This window comes from Chrysochloris asiatica, unplaced genomic scaffold (assembly GCF_000296735.1).
Source record: "Chrysochloris asiatica unplaced genomic scaffold, ChrAsi1.0 scaffold00238, whole genome shotgun sequence".
NCBI lineage: Eukaryota > Metazoa > Chordata > Mammalia > Afrosoricida > Chrysochloridae > Chrysochloris > Chrysochloris asiatica.
The window spans coordinates 714,644-726,577 of NW_006408756.1; the positions used below are offsets into that span (position 1 = coordinate 714,644).

The 11,934-nt window shown below is 54.2% G+C and overlaps 1 protein-coding gene across 5 annotated transcripts in view; it reads left to right on the forward strand.

Moving 5' to 3' along the window:
- KCNQ2 (potassium voltage-gated channel, KQT-like subfamily, member 2) overlaps positions 1 to 11,934 on the forward strand; it is a 56,146-nt gene that overhangs the window by 14,396 nt on the left and 29,816 nt on the right. For all 5 annotated transcript variants that reach the window (XM_006873343.1, XM_006873345.1, XM_006873347.1 and 2 more), the window contains exons 2-5: positions 9,503 to 9,593; positions 9,887 to 10,013; positions 10,286 to 10,461; positions 11,330 to 11,455. In XM_006873343.1, coding sequence (XP_006873405.1) covers positions 9,503 to 9,593; positions 9,887 to 10,013; positions 10,286 to 10,461; positions 11,330 to 11,455 — 520 coding nt within the window. The remainder of the gene's footprint in view (positions 1 to 9,502; positions 9,594 to 9,886; positions 10,014 to 10,285; positions 10,462 to 11,329; positions 11,456 to 11,934) is intronic.

Consider the following 11,934-nt stretch of genomic DNA (forward strand, 5'->3'; position numbering starts at 1 on the left):
GGGGCAGTGGGTGGTTCCCTTCCCCCACTAAGCCCTGGGTCTTGACCTAAACCAGAAACATCTGAGAGGAGTTTACGTTTTTGGTCAGGCTCAGAAAGAAAATAGTTAATGGGTTAGTAGGAGGAAAAGGCAAATTCCTGTCAGGAACCCAGGTTTGTGGAGAGAAGCTTTGGAATCTTAGGCAGAGGTGGTACATTCCAGGAGGGGTGGGGAATGGGAAGAGTCAAAGAGCACCTCACTAATTCACCTCTGGGCTCTGTGCTGGGCTCCAGGCTGGGCCAACGCTGTTGTGGATCCACCGTGGACACATGGCCAGGGCTAGAGCAGGGTCCTCGGTGAGTGTAGATGTGTGCTCATCCAAGGAGACTCAGTGTGGAAGGACACTCTCTGACTTGGAGACTCGCCTGTTCCCCAAAGAGAGTAAGTGTGACTTGAGCCCAGTCCAGCTAGTTCACTCGCAAGAGAAAAGCTCAGGGAAGAAGGGATGTTTTGGAACTGAACCCCCAGGATAGGGGTGGGAGGCAGGTTGGAGTCTTCTGTTTGTAATGATCAGGTTAGCTACTCCCTTTTCTTACTTCCTCCTTCCAAAGTAGATGTCACGTTCACACATGTACACAAGCACACACATACACTTGTGCACACACACAGATGCACAGACACTCAAAACACACATGCACACTGAGCAATGAAACACACTACACTTAGAAGATCAGACTGGGGAAATGTGCCCCCAGCCCATTCTGTTACCTGCCACTGTGGTGTCTTCATCCCCACAGCAGGTAGCACACCTGTGCCCACATAGTGTGTGTACCTGCTCACACACCCCAGGTAAGGAGTCAGTCACAGCCTTGCTTACTCTGCTTTTCCAGCTAGTTTGCCTCTGTGTAGGTTGGGTCTAAGTGTGAGGCGGTAGTAAACTTCGTGCCAGGTGGAGGCTGCAGCATGGGTGATGGCTGACTTCCTGTGTGTGGATGTTTAGAATCTTGTCACCTCAAGCAACACCCCTGTGCACATATCTGCATGCCCAACTCTGTAGGACAACTTCCTAAAAACTGTTACTGTAAAGTTTTTATCATCCCAAATGACATTTTCCCTTGGACCAAATATGCAAAGAAGTTAATGTATACTGTTCCTGTCATTGAATAAAGTGACATAGTGTTGATGATGGACCCTCTGTGGGCATGTTTTAACCTCCTAAGACTCAGATGGCAGAGCTTGGACTTGGACCAGAGGCTGGGATATTCAGCTGCTGGAGGAGGAAGGGGTGAGGCTGCAATGGGGAAGAGCTAGGAGAGAGGGAGGGTTTCCAGTGCACAGCTCTGGATGCTGGCCTTGGTGCTGAACACGAGCGCACTGCATCGTCTCTCTGAAAAATGCCTCTTGGAGAGTGTTTTGGCCCCAGCCTCACTTCATGGATAGTGGGATGCTTAGCCAATGCTGACTGTCATAAGGAAGGGGCTGGGAGGTCAGCGAGGCCAGGGACCCTTTGTTCTGCGTCTCCTCCAGGCCTGGCTGCTTGTGTTCAGTGAAGCTTTCTTTCCCAGTTGGCATCCCAGCAGCGTGTCTGAGATAGCCCTCCCTGACACATGCAGTTTAATTAGTCAAGAGCTGAATTAATATCCTGCGGAAGGAAATCAAGTGTCTTGACCCTGGCAGTGACACCCTGAGGTCCAGGAGCAGTCTCTTCCAGAGACTTGGCTCCCTTTTTTTCTGAAACACTTGATCATAGTATATTTGCCTTTTCTGATTACAAAAATAATACATCCCGTTGCAGGAAATTCTGAATGTACAGAAAATCACAAGAAACAGTCGTATCCTTCCCAATACAGCTCTGACCCTCCACCTTTATCCAAGTTACTGGATGGTGTGGACAGTTAATGCATGTGCTTGCGAACCAAAAGTTTGGAGGTTTCAAGGTGATGTACTTCCAAAAATTAGTCGTTGCAAATTCTGTGTAGCACAGCTCTTCTCTCACACAAGTGGGGTGACTGTGAGACAGTCAGCTACATGTAGCTGGTCTATTTCTCTCCATAGGATCCCTGGCAGTACAGTGGGTTAAGCATCAGACTACTGACCACATGGTCTCAGGTTCAAACCCACCAGTCGCTCCTCAGGAGAAAGCTGAGACTGTCTGCTTATGTAAAGATTTACAGTCCTGGAAACCCTCTGGAGTAGTCTGCTGTGCCTTATAGGGTCATTGTGAGTGGACAGTCTTGGACTTAGGCTCTGTGGTGATCCTCTCTTGTGTTAGCACTATATCATGGGAATGTCCTTATGAAATGAGATGTGCCTCAGTCTGTCCCCACTGTCTGGAGCTGTGGTCTCTGTTCATCCCCTGTGTGGACACTGGACACATCTCCATATCTGGGGACTGTGGTCTCCTTCCACCCCTATGTGGACAGTAGGTTGATGACAGATTTTGATCATGTAATCAGAGCTGTAGTGAGCAGAGAGCCACCCAAGGTGTCAAGTCCACGTTGGTGCAGCTTCGAGATTGGATGCAGAGACAGCTTGAGGAGAGCCTGGAGTCTTGGCTGAATGAGGATCCCTAGGGATACAGAAAGGATAGCCCAGGGTGAGGGTATGGCTGAATAGCTGGATCACGTGCTTCTGATGTGGAAGAGGCAAGTCCACTTGGCTGCACCTCGGTGTCCTTGCACAGCACCTGTGGCATGTGTGGGGCAGCTGGCCAGTGGGGAGCAAGTCAACTGGTGTGGGCACCTGGGCCTCAGAGGAATTTGGGCAGAAGGTGCCAAGTCAGGTGAATGCACCAGAAGCAGCCCTTTTCATGTGCTGAGTGAGGGTTTTCTCCAAGCCCTTGGGGCTGCTACATTGGGCTGTGCTGGGCAGCAGGGCAGACACAGCCAGTTTGCTTTACATGAGGGCCTGGGGAAGGTCCTGTGGTTGGTGCAGCTGCACTGGGGGTCCTTTGGGAATTGGGGGAGCTGCACACCTTTATTTCTGCATCTTTATGGGGTGAGGGGTTTGGGAGTGATGTGTGAGAGGGGTAGGACCTTGCCCTCTGGACATCAATCTGGAGAGAGCCCACCACCGAGGCTTCTGAGAAGTCTGGCCATCTGGGCATCGACTGACATCAAGTCCCTTGATGTCAGCAATTCTGTCCTGGGTGTTAGAAGCTTGAGTACACTGTGACAGGCCAGTGTGGCTGCAGGGCCCTAGGGTGGGGACTGGCCTGATAGGACATAAGACGACATGGACCATATGTGGAGGTCTCTAATGCTAAGGCAGGGACTGGGACTTACCAGGACTGGGTGTAGCACACCTGGGACCCTCCTGCACTGCCCCTCACCCCCTTAGACAAAAACCAGCATGTATCCCCCTGGTCACTCTGTGCATGTAACAGGAAAACCGCAAAGCTGAAACAAAACCTTGCAAAATTGAATAACAGGAAAAGCATTTAGCTGAAAACTTTTCACCCCACAGCTAACTCCACCTGCTTACGCACCCATATGTAACCAACCTGTATATAAGCTCACTTTCTCAAGCACGCGGGATCAGAGTGGTTTAAGCACTAGCTGGCACTCTGTCCACCGGCAATAAACCTTACTCTCCTGAGATCCAGAACTGTCTCTTATCTGCGCCATGCCGTCACATGGGGACTTTTTGAGTTGTGAGCTGTTGGGTCACTGGCGTTTATTGAGTACTTCCTGTATACAAGGCACCGCGCCAAGTGATATCTTCCTGTCTCCTCATCTCACCTCTGCTTTAGAGCCTTTGGTGCTCCGCTGGATGAGGGGGCTGGGACATAAGCTATGGCTTAGCACCAGCTCCATAGGATCTGGGAAAGCTTCTAGAGATGAAGCAGGAGGGGGCTGGGGACTGCGTGCCTGCTCCCCAGCCTGGCAGGATCTCCAGAGTGTTCACGAGTCAATTTATGCCTGGGGTAGCCTTCAGCAGCCACTTCGGCAGATTAGAAGTGGCAGCAGTGCTGAAATGGACAGTCTATTAGGCTGGTGAGATAAGATTCTGGACGGCTTCGTAGTGGACTGCTGTCCCCCAGGGACCAGAGGAGCCTGCTGTGCTCCTCTGGACTGCTCGGGCCTGGCAGGAACTCTGGGGAGAGTGGTTTTGTATGAGCCCCTGGTGGCACCTGTGGGCCAAAGTGAGACAGTCTTGGTGGTACAGAGCGCTGGCCTGTGTCTGCAGAGCCTCCATTTTCCTGTCTGTGGACTGACTGTTAACAGGCCTGGGGCCTAGTAGGTGTAGGTGGTAGTGGCTTCAAGTCAGGCACCCCTCCAAAACCTGTGATTAACTCTACCTGAGAGGGGGTGGCTCAGGGGGGCACACAGTGGGGGCACTGACATCGCTTTTCCCTTCCACCCACCTCTGCCACTCCCTTGTTAAATTTTCATTAAATATGTAAAATGAGATGAATAACCCCCAGGCATCTCCGAAGTGCTGAAGTGCTAGGGAAATTGGAGCCAGCTCTTTGGGGGAAGGAATACTACTGGGAGGGAGGAGTGAGCCGGCAGCCCCCTCATTCCTGTGCCCTGTACCTTTTTCTCTACCCTGGCTTAGTCCCTGGGTCCTCCCCAGCCTCCAGCTCTAGCCATGTCCCCCTCCCCTACTTTCCCCCATGCCCCCAACCTGTCAGGAGCCGGGCACACCGGCACAATGACACACGTCTCTCCCCCACTGCACCCCAAGGCACCAGCTTCTTGGATTTTCCAGAAAGAATAATATTCCACCGCAATTAGGTTAGGGCAGGGAGAGGGAGAGATGGAAGCTGGGGAGTCTCTCACACTGGAGGTGTCGGGGGCACCCTCCCGAGAGAGTGTGAGGGCACAGGTGCACATGCAGTGGCCTGCTGAGGCTTGGCTGGGTGTGGGTCCTCCCTGGGGTCCACCCAGGAGGTACCTCTGGACCCATGTCCTATCCTATCCCTATCCTCACGCTCTGTGGGTGCTCCCTGGCCATTTCCTCTCTGCCCTACAGAATGCCCCACTCTGGACCAGACTGCTACTTGCCCCTCTTGGTACAGGGATTTCACTTCTGCCTAGAGGCCCCTCCAGCTGCTGGATAAAGATGTTGTTCTAGATGAGGGGGTGCCCACTTCCCCCAGGGTGTCGTCTGATACTAGAGCTTCTCTGGAGGCGTGGGATCCATGGGAGCATGAGGGAAATGGGGAACCTGCACTAGCTCTCACGTTCCCACCTCTCACGTGAGGGGTGCCCAGGGCCTCGGGATCTCCCTCTCAGCATCCTCCCACATGTCTCCTTGGTAACCGCTGCAGAGCACCTCCTGAAGCTAAATCAGAATGAGCCGGCTGACCACCGCTGTGGTGACCTCCAGCCAGCCAGCACCTCTTTCTCTGCAGGCTAGGACATTCCTCATGCTGGAGGGCAGGAATTGTATGTAGGCTGGGGACTGGCTTGTCAGTGGGTGTTGGAGGAATGCTGGCATCTGGCATTGGAGCCTGAATGGAACAGTCTGCAGCTAAGGGTGGGTGCTGGGGGAGTAGCAGGCTGTTCCCATCTTTCCTGTCCTTGGGGAAGCCAGTGAGGAGGCACACACCTGAGTTCTAGGAAAACATGCTTACTCCTCTTGGTCTTAATGGGGGCAGAAGTTTCCTGACCTCCCCCCCCCCCCAGCTTCCGAGGGGGCATCGGGAGGCTACTCGGGTGTGTTCCCAGCATTCAGTGCCCCTATGCTGCTCCTTCTCATGCACAGTTGCCAGCTTGTGGCACTGCTAAGGTTGGAGTTCAGGTGGCAGGGACTAAGGAGGCATGAAGTCCCCCACTCCAGCTGGGAACCACCCCCTCAACCTGTGGGGAGCAGGAGCTTTTGCTGGGCCTGCAGGGGTCTTTCCCAGAGACTGGACCCTAGTGAAGTGGCCCTGTCCTTAAGGATGCCATGTCTGGGGACTGTGAGACCTGAGGGGCAGGGGTTCCCCCCCTCCCCATGCCTGATGTCTGGGTAAGACCCTCTCCAGGGACAGGGGCCTGATGGTTCTGGGCTGCCAGCCTTGCCAGCCTGGCTGAGCCTCACTTTTCCCATCTCTGAAATGGACGTGAATGTCTCTGGGTGCTACTTTACTCAGACAGGGTGGCCTCTGGTTACGGAGGTGCCTTTCCAGACGGGACAATCAAGATGTTTTTTCCTCTGTCTGGCTGATAGGATTGAAGCAACAGAGGGAAGGAACTAGCCAAAGCTTCCAGATGGTTCTCCTGTACTTGGCCTGTGGCTCTCCTGCTGGGACTCTGCAGGCCCTTTTAGACCTGTCCCTCTGGGAGGAGCTTCAGGGTGGGTGCCTGCCCGCAAACACACATGCAGCTGCCTTCTCGCTCCCTCCTCGCCATCCGGAGGCTTCAGTGTGAGTGATAGTGTTTCCCTGGCCTGTCCACACCCTCCCTCCCCTGTGCCAGCCACCCCCAGGCAATGCCATCTGTTCCGAAAACTTCACAAACAAATTTTAGAGCCCAGGCTGGGCTGCCAGGGGAGGGTGGGCTCCCAGAGTGGCATCTCTGAAGAGGGTCCTCTGTGCTGGTGGAGGACTGGCATCAAGAGGAGCCAGGCAGTGCTGGAACGTTCTGCCCGGCTGTGGAATTTATCTGCCCTACCTGCCGCCTTGGCCTGGTGAATTCTAGTCACTGACAGCTGGAAGGGCTGCTAGTTGGTATGTGTGACCAGGTCTGCTTGTGGCCTGTCCTCAGGGTTTCCAGAATGTTCTGAGATGCCTGTTCAAGGGGACCCTTACGGAGCTGTGTTTCAGTTTTTTTCTTTTTGAACATACAGGGCTATTTAGTACAGTGTGAGGTACTGACCCTCCTGGACCAGCACTGGGGTTCAGTTCTTGCATGTGGGCCTGGCGGTGACATCATCAAATGTCTGGCCTGATTTCTCGCCCCCTCCCTCACACCCTGCAGTCTGGGCAGACTCTACCTTTGCTAGCTCCTGGAACTTGCTCCTCCCTCTGCTTGGAACACTCCACACCCGGGCAGCTACCCCCTCTTCATTCTGCAGGACCCATACTAGTGGACACTCCTCGGGGGCGCTCCCAGGGTGCCCTGGCTTCCATGTCCACCACACTTTGCCAGTTGGTTCTGGTCCCCTTCTGTCCTCTCCACTCGATAGCTGCTCACAACCATCCCTTCCTACTTGGTGTCTCTCCCACACCCATGCTCAGGGTCTGGCCTGGAACTGAAGACTCTCTGTCTCCACCCCAGGCTCACCCATTCGGCACAAGTCAGGAGAACCACCACCAGCGGACAGAGGAATTGTGATCTAGGCATACGAGTTGTCTGGACATGCTTTTCCCAGGGCTCCGTTAATTGAATAAATTGGCTAATGATTAAAGGAAATTAATTGTGGTTTGGAAATAGTGCGTGTTCTTGTATGCTGTATCTGTCAGTGTGTGGGGGATGTTGTTCACGGTCAGGACCTAGAGCTGCATCTAGGAGGTGCCATGGTACCTCCACATTGAGCCCAGCATGATGAACCCACGATGCTTCTGAGCTGGGAGTAGTCCCACCATATTTGATGCCAGGAAGCCTCTTCGGAGACTGTGGAGGCTGCCTGGGGCAAGCCCACCTGGTTTGGGGAAGTAGCTGGGCCAGGCTGAGCTGGGTTCATGGGGAGGAGGAGGGATGGTGAAAGGAGGGCACCATGTGTGGTCATGCACGTCCCTTGGGGGAGGGGTCTCTTCCTGCTCCCTGCCCCCACCCCAGTTTCTGCACACCTTCCAGTCTTGTACACCCTCCTTAGTTCTCAAGGAGCTGCATTCTGACCTGTGCCCACTTGTGCCTTGAACTGGCTGCCTCAGTGGTGTTCCCTGGGCTGCAGTCCAGAGCTGGCAGGGGGCTGGTGGGGAGGACGGTCCGAAGGAGGCTGCAGGCTTTTGTCTGGGAGCTGGGAAGGGCCCAGTGTGAGGTCCTGTTACACTCCGTGGTGGTTCTCAGCATTGATCAGGATGTTCCTGCTGGAACAGCTGACTCAGCTTGTCCACCTCCCAGGCTCTAATGACCTGGGTCTTTCTGCCCAGGACAGGGTGTTCTCCTGGCGGGGGGGAGGGGGGACGTCTGGGACATCCTAGTGAAAAGTTTGGGAGTTCAGGAAGCTAGTTGGGATGGCCACACAGCTGCTCCCTGAAGCGGTTCTTGCTGGACTAATGGAGCATTGACAAGACCAACACGAGGGCTAAGTGGCCATGACATCATAATCGCACCTGGAAAGCAAAGCAAAATGAAACTCCTAATCGGTCCCATTTGGAAGATCCCAGGAACAAATCTAAGCTAGGAAACGCAAACAGAAAAAAAGGGCAAGAAGCAAGTTTTTTTTTTTTTTTCTTTTCTTTTTTTCTATATGAACTGTACCTCAGCATGACCACAGAGGTGGTGTTATCATTCTAGAAGTTTCTCTTTGTAAAGGTTTCCCAGGTTAGCCAGGAAAGACGTGCCATAAAGCTCAGTCTTCCAGCCCTGAACACCTTATGGAGCCAAGCCTGAAGAGCTACGTCAGAGAGATGCGCCTCCTAGTGGACAAGACAGAGTCCTGCAGGAACAGCTGAACTCCCTGGGCTCCATCTCCAATGCACCAGAGTCATCCTGTGGGACCACCGATAGGACCAGTGCCTCCAGGGAATGCTTGGCGACAGGGATGGAGGAGGAGACAAACCAACAGACTGTTGAACAGTCAGGGGGCAGACACATCAGCCATGCCACTGTGGCTCTTGTCTGGATGCTAACTTCTAAACAGAAACCCATTATGGGCTGTGTGGGGGCTTTGAGGCTGGGTGTCTGGTGATATGAGAGTCTCATCATTGATGTTGTTAAGGGTGATGGTGATGTTTCAGAGTCCCTGGGGTGGGAGTAGTGGTGGTGTTGGTGGATGGGCTCTGCCATTAATTTCAAGGTTGGTTTGAGCCCACCCCGGGGCTACTTCTGAGATTGACAAGGCCCTGGAGCACAGACTACTCTCACACACATGGGGTTGGCATGAGCTGGAGGAGACTTGATGGTAGCTGGTATGGGTTTTGGTTTCCATGTTTCGAAAATACAGAAATTGATGTGCTGATTCGGTGATGTTCCGTTCTGAGTTTGCTTTGTAGTGAGTGGTATTTAGGGGGGTGGGTGATGGGGAGCTTCTCACACTGAGTGTCTTCCACCACAAAACACTTTCCAGTGTGGTCCTGGCACCTACAGTGGGGGTCATCCGGGGAAGGCTCCCTCTTGGAGGTCACAGCAGAGTAGGGGAGCAGGGAGTGGGAGGGAAGGACTTCAGATGGAGGGGATTCCCCCACTCACAGGACAAGCTGCCGGAGCCAAGGGGAGCCGGCATCCTGGTTTCCCCTGACAGAGACCGTGGGGCACGGCAGGGATCCTGTGGGCTCTAAGCCTCTGAGTCTGGATTGGAGGCAGCACTGTGTTATATTGAACAAAGCCTGCTGCTCTTCTTGGGAGGTTTTTGGCAGGAGTCGGGGGTGTGGTCAGCTTCCTGCAGACACAGCCATTCCTGGCTGACCCTGGCCCCGCCTCACACCCAGGTTTTTGCTGGTCTTCTCCTGCCTCGTGTTGTCTGTGTTCTCCACCATCAAAGAGTATGAGAAGAGCTCTGAAGGTGCCCTCTACATCCTGGTGAGTGAGTCTCCAGTCCTACCTTCCGGTCACCAGAGAATGCCCAGGGCAGGGAACCGACTATGGGGCCTCCCTTCCGCCCCCTCCCTCCCAATCTGGACAGCCTGAGTGGTTTAATGACCAAATCAGAGAAATAGGTGTTTCCACCTAAGCATGGTTACCCAGGGAACTGGGATGATCAGACACTGCCCAGGAATAGGTGGGGCCACTTGTGGGTCTGAGCCTTCTTAGTGTCAAGGGTGTCCAGCCCAGCCCTTCCCAAAGGCACCATGCTTAGTGCACTCTCCCTGCAGGAAATTGTGACCATCGTGGTGTTTGGTGTGGAGTACTTTGTGCGGATCTGGGCTGCCGGCTGCTGCTGCCGTTACAGAGGCTGGCGTGGGCGGCTCAAGTTTGCTCGGAAGCCCTTCTGTGTGATCGGTGAGACTCAGCTTGGGCACCGAGGAGATCATTTCTGGGGCAGCCTTCTAAGAGTGGGGATGAAAGGGGGCCAGGTAGCCTGTCCTGGGACCCTGGCAGAACACTGGAGGAGACTGGCGGTCCTAACTTCACCTGCCCTTGGAGGGCCGGGACTGCTCAGTCCCTTCCCCTCTGCGCCCCCCCCCCGTCCCCTGTAGTCCGGCCCCTGGAGCCTGGCCCCGCCCCTGAATCTTGGCCCCGCCCCTGGAGCCTGACTCCACCACTGCCCATAGACATCATGGTCCTCATCGCTTCCATCGCTGTGCTGGCCGCTGGCTCCCAGGGCAATGTCTTCGCCACATCTGCGCTTCGGAGCCTGCGCTTTCTGCAGATTCTGCGGATGATTCGCATGGACCGCAGAGGGGGCACCTGGAAGCTGTTGGGGTCTGTGGTCTACGCTCACAGCAAGGTGAGTTCCGTGGGGTGGAAGACCCCCCCAGGCCAGCAGTCCTGTTGCCTCTCTCTCAGGCTGCCCTGGGACAGGGACCACTTTGTTCAATTTTGTCCAGTTATCATTTGGGGAGTGTATTGAAGGGTCCTGATGGTAGGATAAGGGAGGCTGGTGGGATCTTAGCAGCCCCTTCCTCTACTCTTTGAACTTCTTTTTCCCACCTGCCTGTGCCCTGACCCCCCTCCACATAGAACCTTCCTGAGAGGCCCCATCTCCTTTGCCTGAATCTCCAATCCTGGTCTTTAGTGCTGGTCAACGCTCCCATCTGGAGGGACTGTTGAAGCTTCAGTCTGGGGTGACTGCGTAATGGAATGTCCCAGTTGAGGGTCCTTTCATACTGTCCTTCATTCCAGGACCTTACTATGTTGAGACCATTCTTCTCTTGGGTGGGCTCACCTGCTCAAACAAACAGCCCCTTTCCCCTCCCTTTCCATCTGAGTCCCCCCCTGGAAGAAAGGCAAAGTGGGGGCCAGGTGTCAGAAGGACTGGTCCCCTCAAGGTAGATACAGTAGGCCTTGGGGGTTGGTGGGTGGGCAGGGGCTCCAGGTCACAAGTCATTGGATGGTCTTCAGATCTTATGGAAGTCTTTCAGCTTGGAGCTACAGAGCTGACGGACCAGTGGTGACTAGACTGAAGCTCTTCTAGCCCTAAGCCCAGTGACCCTAGTCCACAGGCTGTGGGGGACAACTCTTGACTTCTCCTGCATGTCCAAGCCTGAGCACAGTCCCCCTCCTGGAACTGGTGTAGTGTCTGGTGGGCTGGGGGCGGATTCAGCTACTGGTGGGTGGTACCTTGGCCACGATGACACCATCCATCTGTCTCACAGGAACTGGTCACCGCCTGGTACATCGGCTTCCTCTGCCTCATCCTGGCCTCATTCCTAGTGTACTTGGCAGAGAAAGGCGAGAACGACCACTTTGACACATACGCAGACGCGCTTTGGTGGGGCCTGGTGAGTCATGGCCACACCACCGAGGAGGTGCTTGTCTTGGTGGACATTGGGCTCCTCCTCCCTTCACCTCCCTCTGCTCCCCGGGGATCTGATGAGCTAGAGGGGACATCCCTTTGGGGCCACCTGCTGGCCGCTGTGCTGTGGAGGCTGTGGAATGACGACTTTGACCCCCTCCCTCTCTGGGACCCTGTAGGCTGAACCTTTTCCTAGTCCTCATTTCATGAAGTTAAGCATTTGGAGGGAGTGGGAACCGATACGTGTATCCATCAGTGGTGTTTAAAGCATGTGTCTTTGAACTAAGTTTGATTTATAAGAAGAAAACTGATTTTTGTCCCATGGAACTCCAGGAAGGCCCAGTCTATTGATCTCTAACTCAACTTCTTCAGTATGGATTGCATCTCAATGTCAAGAAAACAAAAATCCTCACCACTGGACCAATAAACAACATTCTTATCAATGGAGAAAAGATTGAAGTTGTC